Genomic DNA, 20,464 nt, shown 5'->3' on the forward strand with positions numbered 1-20,464 from the left:
TGAAAATCTGCTACTTGTACATTTGCACATATACAAAGGGAAATTACACGTCACTACAATGTAATAGAGCAACATGGAATCAGCAGAAAATCTCCTATCTGCGATCAGACGATACAGGAGCTGTGGTACCTTCCACAAATTAGTGGAAATGAAAGAATGACCCCATATGGCAAGAGTGGCCAGGGGTTTGTTAACATTGCTGGAGTTCAACATCTTCTTAAACAGAAGGTACTGTGCACATAGACTACTATGCAACTAAACAAGCCAATACATACTGTTCTCACATTGCCAGTTGGGAAATCTCATCACAAATACACAAATAAACCCATCAATAGTCTGGCTAAGATAGGCCCCTGGCAGTAGTGTATAACCAGTAGCTTATGAGAGACTGGATCTTGTAGACAGATGTTCGTGGTAAGAAAGCCTTTTGCAGGTCATAGTGCCCACATTTATGCACATTCTAAACAGGCCCCATGTTTATATTACCACTGCATATCATTGATAGGTGTTATGATTACTTGACAAGATAATTGCTTTATTGACCTCAAAAGAATAAAACATCATGGGTCTAATTATGTGTATTGTAATAATTCCAAGATTTTTTGCCGCAAATACTGTAAAAGCCATTTCCCACTATCAAAGGAGGCGTGTCCCCCAACATACCACATCCCAGCCCTCATTCTATGCGTGGGAGCATTCACAAAAGTGAATCTAGATGCATAAAGCATTTTAGTGTTTCATCCACTAGCAGTGTGCGCCGGCCACACCTGTGAATGAAACGTTATAATGAATTGAGTCCTAGTTTCTATTGCCTTCCTCTTTTATTCTCTCTGATTTGCACTCTCTGGATTCAGCCCTCAGCCCTCAGTGCATGGATGTATCTGCACTACTCTGAGGCATATCACCACACAGATGGTACACTTCACAGTGCTTAATAGAAGAAGTGTACGGCTTTTAAATGGATTTTATTTACGATTTCTAAGTGCTAGTTGAATATTTCTGACATACAATATATGTTACAAAAAAATCGAAAAGCCAAAGAAAAATAGTTACTGCTGTGGTTTGACGTGGAGGTTCATTTTCACTAATACTGATTGGTCTCTGCTTGTAGACAGGTGGGTTGCTGCTTGAGGGTTTCACATAAACATCAGTGACCAAATTGGTAGGACGCCCTAGTGTTCCCGAATCAGGAGCCTGCAAAGAAATACAGTATTTTATTATCAAAACGACCTAATTTGACAGCACTTTTCACAGGGCCGTGTTCGTGAGCATTCAATAAGTTATCAAACCCAGGAAAAATTAGAAGCAGGCCCATACTTTTAAACACACAATACAAAACTTCAACATATTGGTAAGGATTTATGTAAAAAGTAGAAATCAATGTACCTAGTTTTCACGTCAAATTTTGGATTTGGATTTCACAAAGTCCCCTTTGACATTGGTCTACTTCAACCATAGACACATGGGAAATTCACCTACACTGTGCGAGTGCACATCAGTGTGTCTTCTGTGAACCTGTATGCCTGAAGACATATGAGCATTATTGTTTCTTTCTCAAATTTCCACCGACCAAATATGTGGGGAAATGTGAAAAATGCATTTTGCACACAAATGGGCGGAGTGTCAATTTAACAATGTACCCTGGGAGGTAGACATGGACATCAATGACATCGGACAACTGATCCTTTTTCTTTTTTTTAAATTAAAAAAAAAAGATTTTATTCATTTTCTTCAACCAAACAAAAATACAAACCAAACACGCAGTGCATATATCAACAGTTCAATTGTCCATTGTTCAATTCCGGTCACTGCTTCCCCCCTCCCACCCTCCCATATGAGCCTCTTTATTCCATGCCTTCTGTATCTGCTGCTCGCGGTGGGGTCTCACTTTCCGTGGATTCTGTCAGGTCTTGTATTGTTCCAAACAATTCCGCTATTAATGATTTCCATGCCATTAGGGTTCCTGCCTGACTCCTCCTCTCCCCCTACATTGCTTGCCTCTTGCCATACCACGGTTTCTGCCTCCGCCCATTTCTGCAACTCTTTCCACCACACCTCCACACGTGGCCTGTAACACGTCTTTCATCCCATGGCAATCTTTCTCTTTGCGAGCACATATGCTAGATCTTTTAATTTACCAACATGCTTAAGTTTCTGCAATCTGGGGAACCCCCCCGAGCAAGCAGGCCCAGGCTGTGTCTTTAATGATTTTGACCCCCTTCTCCGTCAGTTTATGCGCTACCAGAACATGTGTACCATGTCATCCTTTTCTTCGTCACATTTGGGACATGCTTGTCGTCCAGCATTTTCAAACCTGGATATCCTATGAGGTGTTATATATGCCCTGTGCGTAATATACAGTTGTATCTGTTTCAGCCTCGCATTTCTTGAAACCTTTTTGTGATACCCCAGGGCACGTTCCCACATCCCATCCTCAATCGGGGCTCCCACATCTGCTTCCCAATCCAGTCTTAATTGTGTTAAATCCTTCCCAACCTTAGACATCAGCATCTCGTACAATCTGGAGATCTCATGCCCCCCTCCGACATATCATATATTGCATCTATGATAGCATCTGGTTCTTCTTCCAGTACTGTTTCAGGCCATGTTTTCCTGATTCTCTGCACCATTCTGTGGTGTGTGATACACAGGCCCGTGTTTAACCCCACCTCCTCCCCCAGCACTTCAAAATCTGTAATAATCCCCTCTCGCCAGATGTCTCCTAACGTTACCAACCCCACCAATTCCCAGTGGTTTCTGATTGTCATCCTCAGCTGCTTATTTCCCCGACTAGTGCAACTAGTGGTATCTGCGGGGAGCATGGGAATGGGTTCTCCATCATCCGGCATGCCCAGCGCCACATCTTCCACCCAAGCACCATCATTTTAGGGCGCTCCCTCATTTCTATCTTGGGCAGCCAGATCATCTCTTTTAAATAAAATGGGGCACAATCCTGTCCAAACAACCTAGATTCGGGGGTCACCTCATCCGAGAGCCACTTGGCAACATATTGCTGCTGGCTCACTACATAATAAACCTCATAATTAGGCAATTTTATGCCTCCTCTTTCATAAAAGTTCTGCAACTTCCATAGTGCCTCTCTATCTCGGGTTCCATGCCACAGGAACTCCCTACACATACTGTTCAGTTTAGCAAAAAACTTCTTAGGTATCATGTATGGAATATTCCCAAAATAATGCAGGAGCCTACGTAGAACCACCATCTTCAACATTGCACCTCGTCCCATCATTGCTAGGGGCAGCTTCATCCAAAATTTCATGCACTTCTCAATTTTTGCAATAGCTACCTCGGTATTGTGCTTGTGTTCCTCTTCAACAGTATGGTATACGTCTATCCCAAGGTACCGGAAAGTATGAACCGCCCATGCTATTTGAAACACTGCTAGCCGACTCACAAAGGATCCCTTATAACTGCCTAGATGGAAAATACTAGATTTTTGGGGGTTTACCGCTATCCCTGACAGACCCGCATATCTCTCCATCACCTCCAGGATGTACTGGAGATTTTCCTCCGGGTGCCTCAAGTACAGCAAGAAATCATCCGCATATGAGGAGATCAGGTGTCTTTCCCCTCCCACCTCAATATCTATGGTATCGTATTGTTGTCCAAGGTATAATGCTAGGGGCTCCAGGGCTAGTATATAAAAGCATTGGGGACCATGGGCACCCCTGTCTGGTGCCTCTGCTGAGTTGCCATCTTTCGGATATCACTGATCCTGTTCTAACACTAGCCAGCGGTTCACTGTACAGCATCTTCGCCCACCTTATGTATCTGGGCCCGATTCCGTACCCAAGCCAGGGCCGCCAACAGCCAGGGCCATTTGACCGACTCGAAAGCCTTTACCGCGTCTAAGGACACAATCGCCATTTCGCCCTCATTCTCACTTCCCCATTCAATTACCCGTTGGAGTTGTCTATGATTATGAGTAATATTTCTATTCGGGACATAGCCCGTCTGATCAGGGTGTATAAGTTTATCAATAACTCTTTGCAATCTGTTTGCCAAGACAGCAGTCAATATCTTGATGTCTTGGTTCAACTTCGACATGGGTCTGTAGGAGCCACAGCTATGCCCAGGCTTGTTGGGTTTGGGAAGCAGTATTATAATCGCCTCTCTAAGTGACTCCGGCAACCGTCCCACCTTGAATGCTTTGTTTAGCATTTCTAACATTGGGGGGAGCACTTCCTTCCCATATACTTTATAAAATTCACTTGGGAACCCATCCGCGCCCGGAGTCTTACTAGTAGGCAGCTGTCTCACCACTTCTTCTAACTCCTCCAGAGTAATCGGTGCATCAAGCTCCTCTCTTTCCTCACTGCTGATCCTAGGCAGTCCTATGTCTTCCAATGTTTCCGTTATCTCCCCATGGCTACTTCCCTCTTCATCCCCATATAGCAACTTATAATAATCCGCAAACTCCTGATTAACTCCCTCTTGGGTGTCCACTACACTACCATCTTCTCTCATTATCGTTCTGATTGTGGGTCTGGGAGTTTCGCTCTTGTATAACCATGCCAAAAGCCGTCCTGTTTTATCCCCTCCCGCATGCTGTCTCTCTACATGTTTTATGTAGTTGAGGTTGCACAGTCTTTCCCATTATTCCGCACATGTCTGCTGTAGTTTGAGTACCAGCTCCACGTCTACACTTCCTCCCTGTAATACCTTCTCTAGTTCCTTTTCTGTTCTTTGTAGGTCAGCCAAAACTCCACCCAGCAGGCCTTTTGATTTTGCTATGGCCACCCCTCGCATCACTACCTTGAAGGCTTGCCATAACGTGCTGGCAGAGTCAACGCTACCCATATTCGTCTCAAAGTAATTTGTGATCTCCTCCCTTATGTCTTCCCTAAACACAGGGTCCTTGAACACCTCTGCTCGGAGGCGCCATGTCGGAATCCGTGCTCTCGGGGGGCAATATTGCCACCTGAGGACCAGGGGCGAGTGGTCTGAGAGGACCATCGCTTTATATTCTACCTGAGTAATCTCTGTCATCACCTCCGGCGTAGCAAAGATATAGTCCAGCCTTGTATGTAGCTTCTGCGGGGCGGAATAGTGCAAATATTGTCTTTCTTGGGGGTATTAAGTTCTCCACACATCTGCCAGACCAAAGTCGTCCAGCAGTGTCTGCAGTACTTTAGCCGCTGGGGCAGGTCTATCCATTTTGCCATCCGATCTATCTACCTTGGGGTTCAGTACACAGTTAAAATCCCCACCCCAAATCACCGCACTACCCATACACATACTAAGGTTGGTGCACAAAGTTCTAAAATATGCTGCCACGCTCTGGTTGGGGGCATATGTATTTACTATGCTTATCTCCTCATTCTCCACTAATCCCCGCAATACGACCATCCTCCCATCCTTTTCCGCCACTTCTTGTATTAGTTGGAACAGGACATGTGGCGCAACCCAGATGAGTACTCCCCTAGCAAAAGCAGAGTATGTCGAGCCCACCACAACCCCTTTCTATTTCCTCGCAACCATCTCCATCTTTTCCCTTGTCAGATGTGTCTCCTGCAACAGTGCAATGTCTATCTTTTGCCTGCGCAGGTACAACATGACCTTATTTCTTTTCAGATAACTGTTGAGTCCCCTGACATTCCATGTGATTATTTTAAGATCCCCCATGGCCCCATAGAGTCCCCTTTCCCCTCCCACCGGTGCAGTCCAGATCCCACTTCATCTCAATCTGTCTAGGGTCATTCCCCAATTCAAACTTCCTACAACTACAAACACTCCAAACACCCTTACCCCACTCCCTCCCACCTCCCTACCCATCCCCCACAACACCCTCCCCAACTGTTGCCCAGCTCCATCCCTGGATCTCAGGCACCCCCACATCTAGCCCTTTCTGGTGAAACCCGTACTCGCGGCTCAGCAGGGTGAGGCCGCCCTATTGGCTGCCATACTACTAGTTCTCGTGGATAAATAACCGCGCTCCTGCTGCTCCTATTTGTTCTAAGTTTTTACGCTAACTGCTTTTAGTTTCATGCACGCTATTGTTCGCCCAACTAATATTATCCAGCTCGCTCACGCATTGTATTCACTATATTCCAGTCCATCAAACTCTTAAAGTCCAAAGGCCACCAAAAAGCAATCAAATATCCCTTTTTTTCCCCATACGAGGACCCCCTCCCCGCTTATCTCTCCGCAATCGGACTTCTCACTTGTCATGGTCCTGGCGGTCCTTCTCCACCTTCTGCTCCGGACAGCCGTACAAGTCCAACCATGACGCCGCTTCCTCTGGCGTGTCGAAGAAAAGCGCTCTACCTTTGGCAAGACCTTTAGCCTTGCAGGGTACAGAAGCATATACTAGATTCCAGCTGCGCGCAGCCTCCTCTTGACCGACACGTAGCTGTACCTCTGCCTCTGCACCAGCATCGTGTAGTCAGGGTATGCCGTGATATTGGCGGATGCTCTCTCTATCGTACCGCCCTTACGAAAATACTCCAAAATCTTCTCCCTGTCTTTATAATTCAGGATCTTTGCAATTATCGGGCACGGCTAGGCCCCAGGCCGTGGTTTTCTCATCAGGGCCCGATGTGCGCGCTCAACTGTGAACCCCTGCGAAAGCTTGTCTGCCCCATCTCCTGCAGGATCATGTTCTCCACATAGTTTGTAGGGTCTTGGCCCTCTTCTCCTTCTGGTAGGCCGACCACCCGTATGTTATTCCTCCTCGCCCTTCCTTTCGCTTCTTCCATCCGATTTTCGAGGTTGGCAACCTGCTGTTTTAACACATGGACCTCCTTTGCATTGTTCGTGCTAACCTCCGTATTGGTCTTCACCGTGCTTTCCAGACCACTTGTCCTCTCCGCCAGCACCCTGACATCTTGTCTCACCAGGGTGAATTCTATTCCTACAGCATCTATTTTGTTTTCCAGTGCCGTCCGCAGATCCGCCATAGCTGTACCCCATTTTGCGCTCAGTTCTGTAATGGCTGAAAGGACTTGGTGGTTATCTCCTTCTGTGGCGTTGTCCGCGGAGGCTGCCACCACACTTTGTGCTGGGGTCGAGGGAGTCTGCTGTGCTTTTGGGTTGTTTACTCTTGGCTCTCAATCCTTTCACTGACATTGTGCAATCCTTCCTGTGTGTCTGGTTCCAGCTATTCAGTGTTGTTGCAGCTCCCCCAAGTCAGTCAGTCACTGGTGCACCCTCTTCAGTAGGCTGCGTGACGCTATGGCACGTGAAGTATTGTTTGAAGTGGGGTGTGTCCTCCCACGTCTCTCCTCTACCTAATGTTAATAATGTGCCCCCAACATGGTCCTGGGGCCAGCAAACTCGCCTTGCCCACCGCTACCACAGCACTTCGGGTCTCTGGAGAATTCAATGCTTGTATCCACCGTACGGGAAGCCTTTCCAGGGCGTCTGTGTTTGGCATGCCTAATTCCTTATATCTTGTTGTATTGTCCTTTGACAACTGTCCAAGCCAGGCCAGGTTCCAACCCCTGTTACTGTTCTAATGCCGGTATGTCACACCTTGCTGATCCATTCGCCCCACCTTATGTTCTCACGTCCTCATAGGCTCCTCCGGCCTTGCCCGGCCACCATCTTGCCTCCGTTATCCACGTTGTATTCCATCAGTAAGGCACCAGATCCTGGAAGCGCCTGAGTCAGTCAGCTTAGAGGCACTCCTCTATTAACACACTTTTGTGCTATTGATCGCATACTGATTTAGGGTGGTTTCAGTTGTGTCCATAATGTGTTACATCCATTAATTTGCCAGCCTTCCTTTGTCTTAGTCTTCTCCCCCTGCCGTGTTGGGAGTACGGCAGCACTTGCTCTCCAGCCCCCTTTCAGACCGCAGGGTCACTTCCATCTGACCGTGGTCTGCCTTTGTTGTGCCACGGGCTCCCCTCAGCCTCAGTCTTGAATATATTTCCAGTGGGGATGTGTCCGCACACCGTGCGTTACACAGCTCCCCACTGCGTTCACGAACGCTCACCAGTCAGCCTACTTACTTTCGTGACTTGCGGCAGCCGTCCATGCGCATGCCAGTCACGGCCCTGTGGAGCCGATCGGTCCGCCAGGGACCCTGCTATGATCCGCACCGTATGCGGCACCCTGCCCCAGGGGCTCACGCTCCACGAAGTGCTTCGACCGCTCGCTCGCCAAGGCGGCCCTTTATTCTGCAGGTCCCTGGCCGTCACTCGTCATATTCGGGAGTGCCGCGCAGCATCACTTCACTTCCAGTCCCACGTTGTGTAGACCTGTTAGGGCTCTTCATGCCGCACGCAGGGGACCGACATTCGCTCACCCCGGTGTGCCTTGCCAGTTCGCAGCAGTCCTCAGCTGCGTTTTCAGGGGCTCCAGTCCAACACAGCCGCTCTCTTCAAAGGGTGCATTGTCTTGTGTAATGACACAAGCCTTCCGCTGCTACAGCTGTCCTCTGGTGCCAGCTGCTTCTTTTCAAGGGTGAGCCCCTTGGGATCCCTTTGTTTAGACCGCCGCCATTTTGGTATCCGTCTCGCAGCCGGGTCCAGAATACAATGTATCAATTCTGCTGTTTGTATTGCTTCGAACGTTCCACCGTTGCGCTCGGGCTCTGCTCAGCACATTCGCACACCTTTGCATGAGTTTTGGAGTCACTGACAAGCTAAATAATACATGTTTCTTGTCGGATCAAGTTGCCGATCTCGGAGCTCCAGGAATCACAGCCTATTGGCTGCCAAGCCACGCCCCCCTCGGACAACTGATCCTTAAGGCTAAACCATCTAGAGCAGCGGGCCCTGATGGACTGTCAAATTACTTACTGAAGCTGGATTGTAAATTGTGGGCCGACATTCTATGCACGCTATTCCAGAACGTATTTAAAACAAAGTGTAAACCGGTTTCTTGGAAAATGTCTGTCTTGATACCAATTTTCAAGAACATTGATAGGATGTCACTCCTCAATTACCAACCAACAGCCCTCTTCGACGTAGGAAGTAAAATCTTTTTTGCAGTCATACTCAGGGCCCTTAATTCATGCACAAGTGATGTAGATAGGTTGGACAAAACAAATCTATCTTTCGCAAGGGTCTGGATACCCAGCTTAAGGTATTCTTACTTTCACTCCTGTTGATGATTGGGAGGATCGAGAAGATCCCATTATATGTGGCCTCCATAGATCTCTCCTCAGCCTTCAACAAAGTGAATAGGCATATTCTCTAGAACAAAATGAACATCTGGAAGGTGCCAGAAACTATCTTGGAAGCCTTAATTGCCATCCTCACAGAAGACACCAATGTCAAAGTTTGTCTGATGTGAATGTTCATATGTCCAGGGCTATTAACACCTAGAGGGGACTCCAACAAGGATGCATGCTAGCTTTGGCAATTTTCAACCTTTACTTGTTGGACATAGGGGATCATGCTTTGCCTCCGCACATGGGTGTATTGGCTGTTCATTATATGGCATACGCTGAGGACCTGGTCATAGTAGACCGAACCCTTATAGACCTTCAGAGGAGTTTGGACGTCTTGGCAACCTATATGAAGAATCATTAATTGTCCATCAATACCCACAAATCTAAAGTTATGATCTGTACCAACAAGGGGAAGAAACCATACTACAGCTGGGAGATCCATGGGGAAGCATTAGGCATCAGAGACAAATAAACATACTTAGGATTCACCATATATAATCATGCACATATATCATAAACATCATACATAGTTGCACACTTTGACAAACTAAACATTAAATGTGGGGTATCCATAGCACAGATAAATAGGGCAAACTCTAAACATGTCTCTTACTCTTTTCTTCCATTATTGAAGTTTTAATGAGCAAAAGTCATTCCGGCATTGTTCTGTGCAGAGATCCTTTGTAATATCAAGGATTTGGAATGGAAGATACTGTAAGGGCTCATCTGGCGCAATGTATTGAGATTGCCAAACTGTTTCCCAGATCCAGTCATTAGATATGTATTCTGCCTTCTCTCTGTGGCGTCTCTGATGAAATAGAGCACCCTTGCATTTTACAGATAATCTTGGTTCCTCCAAAAAAAATGATTATTCAATAAATTGAACCTATTAGTGAAAAAGGAAGGCTCCATTAATCTATTAGATTGGGTAAAAGAATGTGAATCTTTTTTGACCCACATCCATCTATCAAGTGAGTCTTGACTCTTAACCCTCATAAAGTAAAGAAAGCATTATGGGAACAGGATTGGTGTAATACAAGAGGGTAATGAACAACACGATTGAATCTAAAATGCCAGATGCACGTTTTGAGTGCTTTCGGCATAGTAGATTAGATCTATTGCCCATAACACCGATCAGGGGAGCAGGGGTTGCGGGGTGTCCCCCGCTCCACTATTTCGGTATTATGGGCTGCAGGGGTTGCGGGGGTGTCCCCTGCATACATCAAAGGCAGTGCGGGGGACGAACGGGCGAAATCCCAAAAGATTGAATTACAAAATACGGGCAAGTGGGCTCCATGATTTTGTAATTCGATCTTTTGGGATATGTTGTTTTAACGTACATCCATACAAGAGACAGTATAATTAATCTGATTTGTCAAGAGCAGCCCTTCTATATGGTAGAGCTCTATATTAAAAATGGCTCTGGCCCAAATGGAGGATGTCATTTTTAAGATTTAGGGTGTCATCACAAGTTGGGTGGTAACCTTTAAATCCAGCGGAAACGGTATTAGTGCCGCCAATACCGCTCCACATGATCACGACTGAAAATCCCGGCGGCGCTTTCACAGCCGGCGCTAGTACAGCCGGCTGTAATACCACTGGTTGTAATAGCGCCGGCAATCAAACGCGCTATTACAGAGCCATCACAAGTACTGTGGTAATACTGCTAAAAATACCCCCGGCCAAATGCTGGAGGTAAAAGAACACATGAGACAGCAATAAGGGCCCAGGTGCAAACAAGGCACACAAGAGGCCTACACAAGACACCCTCCCCAACACCATTTCACCATTAGGAGCAGGGAGGAGACAGCAATAAGGGCCCAGGTGAAAACAATGCACACAGGAGGCCTACACAAGACCCTCCCATGGGCCACACATCCTCCCCAACACCATGTTTCCATTTGGAGCCGGGAGCCTTGATGTGGACATGTACTTACTGAGCCTGGTGCTACAGAAGCCTGCCAACCAGCCCGGGGCCATGGGAGCACACGGAGGGTCGGAGGTATGAGGAGAAGGAGGAGGAGGAGACCAGCACCAGCAAGGTGGCCAGCTATCGCCAGGGTCAGGCCAACACCCTGGGCCCTGGCTGATGGAACTGTATTTAAAAACAGGTTTAAAATATTGTGCGAGATAATAATTCTCAGTGGGGCACGGCCAGTACTTCACTAACCTTTTCAGTGTGTCTCTGGGTGGTACCCGCAGGTGCGCGCTACCGTTGGCTCCTGATGTCTTTATGACAAGTCCCAGTGTAAGTCTAGAATGGATAGCTTCCCGCGGAAACTGTAGGTAAAAAGATGGGGAAGTCTGTGTGTGAGCTATGTATGGGTAGCAAGCAGTGTCTCATTCTGTGGATACGACACCTGACAGCTTGTTAGGCTGCAGAGTGTCGGCCGATGCATGGAAAGTGAGGGAAGAGTGCGGGAGAAGTTTTTACCTTGATTCTCCCAGAAGAAACGTGGAGTTTCGTTGTGTCGGATCACAGTGGCTCTGGCTTGTTCAGCTAGCGTTGTATACTGTAATGGCATGCAAATATTGTAACGCTGTGTTAGATATGTGACAGCAACTGCATACACAGGCAGCTGGAGGCACAGTGGACAGGCTGGTACGGCGGTGCCCTGGCCCTCCGAATCAGAGACTGATGGTGTGAGAGTTGTCGGTTTTCCCACGCTCTTTAAAATTTTAAAGAGTTTGCTTGTTTTGTTGTCTGCTGACTCAATTTCCTTATTAAAGTGGTCAGCTTTAGCTAGTTTGATTTTTTCTTTGTATTTCTTATTAGCTACTTTCCACCGTTCTTAATTTTCAGTGGTTTTGTCTGCGAGCCATTTCCTCTCAAGGGCTCGCTTCTCTATTTTAATTGCCTCTATGTCTGAATTAAACCATTTCTTATGGTTACTATTTTTTCTAATAAGCTTAGTTTTGAGGGGTGCGATCTCATCTACTAGTAGTTGTATTTGTGCATTATATACCTTACAAAAAAACCTTTAACCTAACATGTGATCTAAAACTCCTATCTTGGAATTCCCATGGTCATGCACAGCTTGCCTCCTCAGACTCCCTGTGTGCCAGACCTTCTCTGTGTTCCATTGTCTGCCTTCAAGAAACATGGATGACCAAGCCGTATCATTTAGATGGTTATGATGTATGCCAATATTTAGCATCTCAAGGCGGCAAGGGGCATCCTTCGGGGGGTCTCTTAACGGCTATTAAAACTGGCATGGGAATCACATTTATGAATACTTTTACATTACCTCCTAGTGTTCCGGTCACTATAGTAAAGTTGGATTCAGCTCCTGATGTAATAACTATGTTACTCATTAATGTCTACTGGTCACCTCATTGAATCCTTCATGACACTATTAAAGAACTTAATAGCTTGATTCTGGAAGCTATGTTAAAACACCAAGGTTTGCAATTGGTGGTTGTAGGTGACTTTAATGTAGATATGTCCAATATGGACAGAATTTGGTATAAGAGAGACATAGGGTGTCTTTACGAGTTTCCATGTAACCATGGTGCCGGGTCCGTGGTGTCAGAATGGGGAGTTACCGGGACATTCCGACCTAGGCGGACCCAGTAAGTCACGATTCTGAATGCCATTCCCCATTCCCATTGGAGCCCCCGTAGGGCTCAATGGGAATGGGGAAGGAGCTAATAACGGGCCCGCAAATAGCGGGCCAGTTATTAACTCCCTGGTCCCTTAGCGGGTCCCGCTAAGGGCGGCTGGTAAAACCCGCCGGTCCTAGAGGGACCCGCTAAGGGACCTCGGAATGTGGCGGTAGGGGGTTAACGGCAGCGGCATCCTTACCAGTGCCGTTAACCCCCTACCGCCGTACTCATAATGACCCCCATAGATTTGGGTTTACTGACACCATCGGCTGAGGAAGGCAGCTGTCACATAATTGGTGGCGCGCAAGGGTGCAATACAAACAAATTACAAGGTTAGCTGTGGACGAAACTATTTTCTAATTGGGGTGTTAGGTCTATAAATTCTACTTTGGAAGTGCACCATGACCCCTATACATGGTATAATGGACTCTACTTCACTCTTATAGTTTATATGTACATGTCAGGATATCTTTTTAAACACTCCCACTCTTTCACTATTACATCAACTCTGCTTAGTGATCACAGGATTCTAGAAGTCTCATTGGCACTTGCAATGTCTCTTCCTGAGCAGACTAGGACAATATTGAACATCGCAACAAATCCTTCAAAGAATCATATTGTATGGCATAGGGATAACATAACAAGGGTGAACAAGGTTTTTGTTTCTGACTTGGACTTAAAACTTATTGAAGTCAGGCGGCGTCTTTTTTTCAAAAGAAATTTTCCTAGATATTTGGAAGATTTCATACATAAATATAGCAGGTCACTAGTGACTTCACTCCAAAGGCAGAAACATAAACATGTCTATGATGTCCGAGTGAAAGAACGGAAATGCCAATTTAGAAAGGATGTTAGACAAATATTATTTATTTATTTAAATATGCATTTAGCACAATTGGCTTTACATATTACATACATATATATAAAACATCAATACATCCATGAGTCAATAATCAGAATTTAAAAGATTTAAAATATTCACTCAAACATCTAAAATTCCTAATGACAATTTTTTTAAAACCATTAAAATTAGATAATAAAATGTCATCATATGGTAGATCAAGTTAATATCATTGCCTTCTAGTAGGCATTGCCACATTTTTCCATTTCAGCTAGTGTACGAGCATTATTATATCGTTACAAATACAGATTTCTCAGATTCTTTAAGCTTTCACACTCGCATATAAGATGTTTATCCATAAATTCTATAATTGCACAGCCACATAGTCTAGACAGTCTTAAATGTCTTGCTATGCCCAATTTAGCGCCAATAATTTCCATGGTATCACATTTATTATATTTAAATAGCATATAGGATCTAACTATATCAGCACATGGATATGCATATAAATATTTAGGTTTTCCAGTGCCTAAAGTCCAGTATTCAAGGAACATGCCACTATTAGATTTGGCAGCTACATTTACCATATCTCTTTCCTTTGCTAAGGTGTATATTGTTTCTTTCAACAGGCTTTTAACCTTTGCATGAGAATTACATAGCCAGCTATATGCATTTTGTTTCGCCCATTTTGCATAAGTCACATAAAGGAAATAGATGCTTTTTAGACTTTGAGGGTTTTCTCCTTCATTAAACATCTTCATTATATCAACTACAAAAGTGTGGTTATTTAATGTGCATAATTTCACAAATAGCATGGCAACTTTATATTCTAAAATGTTAGACAAATAAAGAATAGCTCTTTATGCTTTTCGGAAAAACTAAAGGCTATACATAAGCTTAAACAACAACTGAAAAATTGGTTGAAGCATCATAAGGTGTTTCTATTGCAAGCAGACAGTGAAGCAATTTTTTGTGCAATAAGGGAACCCCGCTCACGTAATTTCTGGCAGCTGATGAATCACATTGAATCTCCAGAGTTTCAGGATCTAACGAATCCTATTCCGGAGAGAATATGGAAAGGACACTATGCAACACTTTACGCTCCTAGTAAGTTGGGATGTGCAGTTAGTGGTAGAGTTATAAATCACTCTTGGCATCTGGATTTTTCGATAAATGATATCCCGAGGCTAATTCAAAGATCTGGTGCCTCAAGCGCAGCAGGACCCAACTGTTTGGCCAATGTCACATTAAACGCTAATCTTGAAATTTGGGCTAAAACGTTGGCCATATTCTTCTCAGATATCATAACCACAAAATGCATTCCATACACAAGGCATTTCTCTTATATAGTACCCATTTACAAAAAGGGCGATCGTTCTTTTCCCCATAATTATCGCCCGATTGCATTATTAGATGCAGATTCAAAAATCTTTGCCAGGCTGGTTCGTTCCAAAGTTAATGACTGGGCAGATGCAAATGCCATACTAACTGGGTAGCAGTTTGGCTTTCGTAAAGGTATCGGCACTGATGCTGGTGGCCTGATTATGTCCCTATTACAAGAAAAGTCATGGATGAAAAATGACACCCCTATATATGTTGCAGCAATGGATCTATCACAAGCATTCGATCTTGTTATCGATCCCTGCTTTGGTCAACATTATCATTATGGGGTTTACCCAATGGTATTTTGTTCATTTGGGTCCATCTACATAAAAATTCTCAAGTTAAGGTGCGATTGAACAAAGAGGGCCTTTTGCCATGTGAAATTAAAACTCATAATGGATTACATCAATGCTGCATATTTGCCCCTACTCTTTTTAATCTCTTTGTTGCAGATGCAGGCCTTCCTCTGTTTAAAGCTGCTTTTATTTCACCTCAAATAGATGGGAACAAATTGTGTTGGTGTGCATATGCTGGCGACTTTCTCTTAATTGATTGTACTCCACTAGGGCTCCAGCATTTATTAACAGCGTTTTCTAAATACATGTCATTGAATGGTCTTGTGGTGAATGCAGGGAAATCAGTTGTTATGAGATTGAGTCAACTCAAAAAACCTATCTCTCACAGATGATTTATAGGCGCAGTAAAACCGGGAGTGAATTCCTCAATGGAATATTTAGGGTTCTCAGTTTTTGATAACCCATGGAAACGGACCTACTTATATTACATCTTAGAAAAGGTGGATATTCTGATATTGCAAGTTAGGAAAATCACAGGGAAATATGGTCAGTACTCTATGTACCCACTGGTGGAATTCTACAAAACAAAAGGCTATTCAGAAGCTTCTGTATGGCTAAGAGGTTGTATCGCCTCGTATGCAGTTTGATTTGGCCTTGATTGAAGCCAGAGTTTGGTGAGCGATACTGTTCTGGCTACCTAAATGTCTGCCGCTAGCAGCACTACGATATGAGTTAGGCTTGTAACCGCTGACAAATCTTGCCAATTGGAGAAAAGTGTCCCTCTATAGAAAACTCTTGTTAGACTCAAGACTTATATACTAAATTGGGTGCTAAAGTTAGAGTGAATGAACAGGAGGCGGTACTTCTCTCCTCTCTTAAGAGAGTCTGGCAGGATGTAGCTGAAACTCTGGGGATAGGGGAGGACCTGCTAAAACAAAATCCCTTCTATATAAAACAACTAATGCAATACTCTGATTGGACTGCCACCATGGAGAGAGTGTCTAAAACCAAATTATATAACCAACTAATCTCACATTGTAAGCAGTTAGGCAACATGGAAACGTATCTGATGCGCTTCCCGGGTCATCTATGGAAAAACGCGTATATGAGATTTCGTTTCAATGTTCTACTGACGGGGGAAATAATGGAAAAAAAGAGCGGCTAAATAAAAGTCACTCCTTCTATGTAGGTTTTGTATGAAGAGTAACGAGAAAGAAACACTTAAACATCTATAATTAGAATGTTTTGCCTTATCTTCCCAACAGATTGCCAGTTTTGCTAAATTTGCATTAAATCCTGGTATGTTCCTGTTAGACTCAGTGTGGTGGCAAATGCTACACGGTAATACTGTGGGGCTAAACATTGTTGTTGTCCGATTTCTGATGGACATATGTGGTCTTAAACACGATCCAAAGATGAGCGATTGTAGGAGTTAAAACTGTTTATAAATATAGCTGTTTTTCTGGAGCCTCTCTGACTGAACGTCAATATAATTGAAGTTTTATTTTCTATTGGATGGTATTATGATTTGTTGTGTCTTTCATTGTTTTTGGTTTATTTTTGACAAATCTTAATTATTATTCTTGTTAAAATTGTGTATATATTTAGATTTTCATTCTGAAGCTTATTAATTTCTTTTGAAAAGAACTAAGATGGTACTATATTCATTCATACAACCGTTTCTGTCGGTTTTCCAGTTTTGAGATTTATTCTTTGTTCTATCTGTGTGGCTACTGTAATTTTGAATTTTAAATTAGTTTTAAAATTCCGTACTTTGTTAAAGTGTTAAAATTTCACATTGTACATTTTGTGAAGGTTTTCTCTTGTAAAACTTTGTCTCTACGGGAAAATTAGTGGGAGTAGGCCAAAAACAGCATTTTCTTGTTTTCTTGATAACTTTTACATTTTAACAAATCCTTCCCATAATTTCCAGTTTTCACTATCTACCGCCCTCCAGGTGACGCATCAAGATTCCTAGATACATGGACAGACTGTATTTCAAACAGACAAACAACATGTGATTCCATCCTCTATCGGAGAGACATTAACATCTGTTCAGACTGGTCTACCAACAAGCACTCACTCACCTTTGCACTATCATGTCTATCCCAAACATAATACTATCTCACATTCTGGTTAGCAATGTCCCATCATCAGACACCTCTTTTGTACAAGTCCAGTTGAGTAGCCTCTCAAAATAAGCATATTTCCCCGTTTCTCTTTACTGAATCTTCGTTGCGCTAAAGTTAAGACCATTGAAGTGAGTGACACCTGCCTTCTTCTCTCCAACCTTTTTCAACCCACCTTGAACACATACTCTACCAACCTCATACTGGGGGGTCTTCACCAAAAACTCACACAAACTATGAATATACATGTTCCTGTCATTCTCAAGAAAATCGAGCACTATCCAAATCCAGTTTTTGACTAAATCTGGAATTTCTTGCACTTCAGTTTCACTTTCAGTGAACAGAGCGTTGGAGCACCAATGGTAAAAAAAAGCAAAGACATTGAAGATAAAGTCCTGCCTGCAGTACCAGAAGGCTATAATGCAATCATATGCCCTAAGAAAAATAAACCTACCTTCTTGCCCGAACTGCATTTGTGACTAACCCAACCTCTGTGACTATGTAGATTAACAAATAATTTAGATCACATGCATAATTCGAGTTCTCACCAGTAGCATACAACTTTTTTTATGACCCCCTTTGCTCTTTCTTCCAGGACAAATGGATTTCATCAACTAGACCATCTCTACTCTAACTAGATCTTCCACTCTGCCCACTCCTGACCTACTATTTCAACCAAATCACTAATTAAGAATATGAAAACCTTTTCTGAGCAGGTTTAACCCTGCCCTGCCACGACCATCAAGGATAATATTCAAATCTTCGGTCTAGCCCTTACTACCTTGGTGAATAGCTTTCTCAAATCTGGAAGCGTTTCTCAAATGTACAAAAAAAAAAAATATATATATATATATATATATATATATATAACCCTCAATGCCGACCCCAGTATCAAATTACTGCCCCATCGACCAAACACACCTTTTATATGCACAATTCTCAAAAAGGTGGCAACTAATCAATTTTTAGCTATCTGTGCAACTCATGACCTTTTGCATGATCACCAGTCAGGCCTTCGACCAGCTAAAAGCACACAACCTGCCCTTGTCTTTTTTAAAGGAGGCAATTTTGACATCACTCAACTAAAACTACCCTTCCATTCTCATTCTTCTTGACGGGTACCATTCAGCACAACAATCTTCAATGCCACCTCAAAACATCATTTGGCATTTCAGGATCATCCCTCTGCTGGATTGCCTCTTTCTTGCCCAACCGCAATATTCAGGTTAAGCCTCTTCTATCAAAGCCTCGTACCCAACTTTGGCTTTTTGGGTGTGGGGGGAGATATGTTTTATTGATGTTTTAGCAAGGACAAAATACATAACAATGCAATAAAAAAAAAGCTCAGAGTTGAAAAGGAAAAAAAAACAACAAAGCTTCCTGTGCTATACATTTCAAGCATTGTCTGAAAAGTTGAATATATCAACAGACGTCCTGTGGTTTAATTTGTCAAATTTTGGTAATCCAAATCTCTAAATATCTTCAAGGGCCCTATCTCCATCTGCCCCACCATCTAGTTGGGTTGATGGAAGCTAAGATACTATGCAGGAGTGGGACGGCGATATCACAACATGAGTCTAGTGGCTCTAGTGACGGGATGCTTGATTGTTTGTCAGGTGCAGTGTACTGGGGGATTATTCATGGGTGTCTGGGCTACATGGGTATCATGTGTTAGGTGTATCCCTGTCCATGTGCCGTCGATAGTATTTTAGGAATGGCAGCCATTCTACATTGATGTGCGCATGTGATTCCAAATGTTTTGCCATTAGTATTTCCATCTCGTATATTTTGTGTGATTTGGCTTGCCATTCTCATTGTGTCGGAAGGCGGTTTTTCTTCCGGTGAAGTGTAATACAGGCCCTGGCTGCTAAGAGCAGGTTTCTCTGCATGTGTGGTAATAGTGAATAGTTGCCATCTTGTTCTTCAATGCTGAACAGTACCAGTAATGGAGATAGTTCTCTGCTAATGTTATCTATGCCCTTGATCCAAGCCAACACATACTTCCAGTAGCTTAGTGCTGACAGGCATCCCCACCACATGTGCCAGTATGTGCTGGTCACGCCACAGTTTCTCCAACACAGGGGACTGACGTTGGGATACAACTTAGAGAGCTTCTGGGTAGTTAGATGCCATCTAAAAAAAAAGCCTACTATTGTGCATCTTGTATTGCATCGCAATGGTGGAAGATCAGACTGCTCTATAGATCGACTGGCAGATATATGTGTCCTCTGGGTGATGCAGGTCATCGGTCCACAGCTTTTGGGTGCTTGGAATGTCTATGTGGCCCCTGGTTAAAGGAATTGTGCGCTCAGAAATATTATTGTCCCGCGGGTTCGGGCATGTGTTTTTAAGCATACGTTGCTCGATCGTGCAAACATTTCCTATGCACCTTACCGTAGTTTTGCTCTTTTGTACACAAATGCGAAATCAGGCTACAGGGCACGGCCATCTTGTGATAATCTTATCCGTTGCTGCATCGCCCAAGGTGGACTGCCCTGGCGGCACTAAATCATATCCCCCTCCCCTGAGACTGATATCACTAGACGCGTACAGCCCATTTCTCAATGCCAATGCACATCTCCTATCAACAAACTCTGCGCTTCACCTAATGACGTGTCTCCATGGAAATGGCAGGATGCCTCTTTCCTCAATAAGTATAAACAGACCGCTTCTCAACAGACAACAACAGATTTGCTTTTCCATTCCTTTCACTGTCTTTTTTTGAGTATTCTGTGCCTTGTTTCTGTGCTCTGGTCAGCTACCTTTGTTGCTTGTAGCCCGTGCGAACAGATACCAGTAACATTACTATACATTTTTTTTTGCCCCATAATAGCAACAATACAGCCCTACCAGTACGACCCGGAATATTCTGAGGAGGAATTACTCGAAAGAGAAAGATGCGCAACGATGGGGCTTTAGACGACAGTTGAGAGGATGATTCAACAGATCAAGAGCCTGAGCCTAGTCGCATGGATGGCATTTCCACCTGGTGTACCTGCAATCGGTGCGCGCTAATGCCATCCGAGGAGGAGAACTGCTGCTGCCGAGAAAACTGTGGATGCTTGTA

The 20,464-nt window shown here is 44.0% G+C and overlaps 1 protein-coding gene across 1 annotated transcript in view; it reads right to left on the reverse strand.

Moving 5' to 3' along the window:
* LOC138467255 (uncharacterized) overlaps positions 1-20,464 on the reverse strand; it is a 1,232,016-nt gene that overhangs the window by 959,360 nt on the left and 252,192 nt on the right. The window contains exon 4 of the mRNA XM_069607273.1: positions 1,054-1,194. Coding sequence (XP_069463374.1) covers positions 1,054-1,194 — 141 coding nt within the window. The remainder of the gene's footprint in view (positions 1-1,053; positions 1,195-20,464) is intronic.

This window comes from Ambystoma mexicanum, chromosome 4q (assembly GCF_040938575.1).
Source record: "Ambystoma mexicanum isolate Mex_15411 chromosome 4q, UKY_AmexF1_1, whole genome shotgun sequence".
NCBI lineage: Eukaryota > Metazoa > Chordata > Amphibia > Caudata > Ambystomatidae > Ambystoma > Ambystoma mexicanum.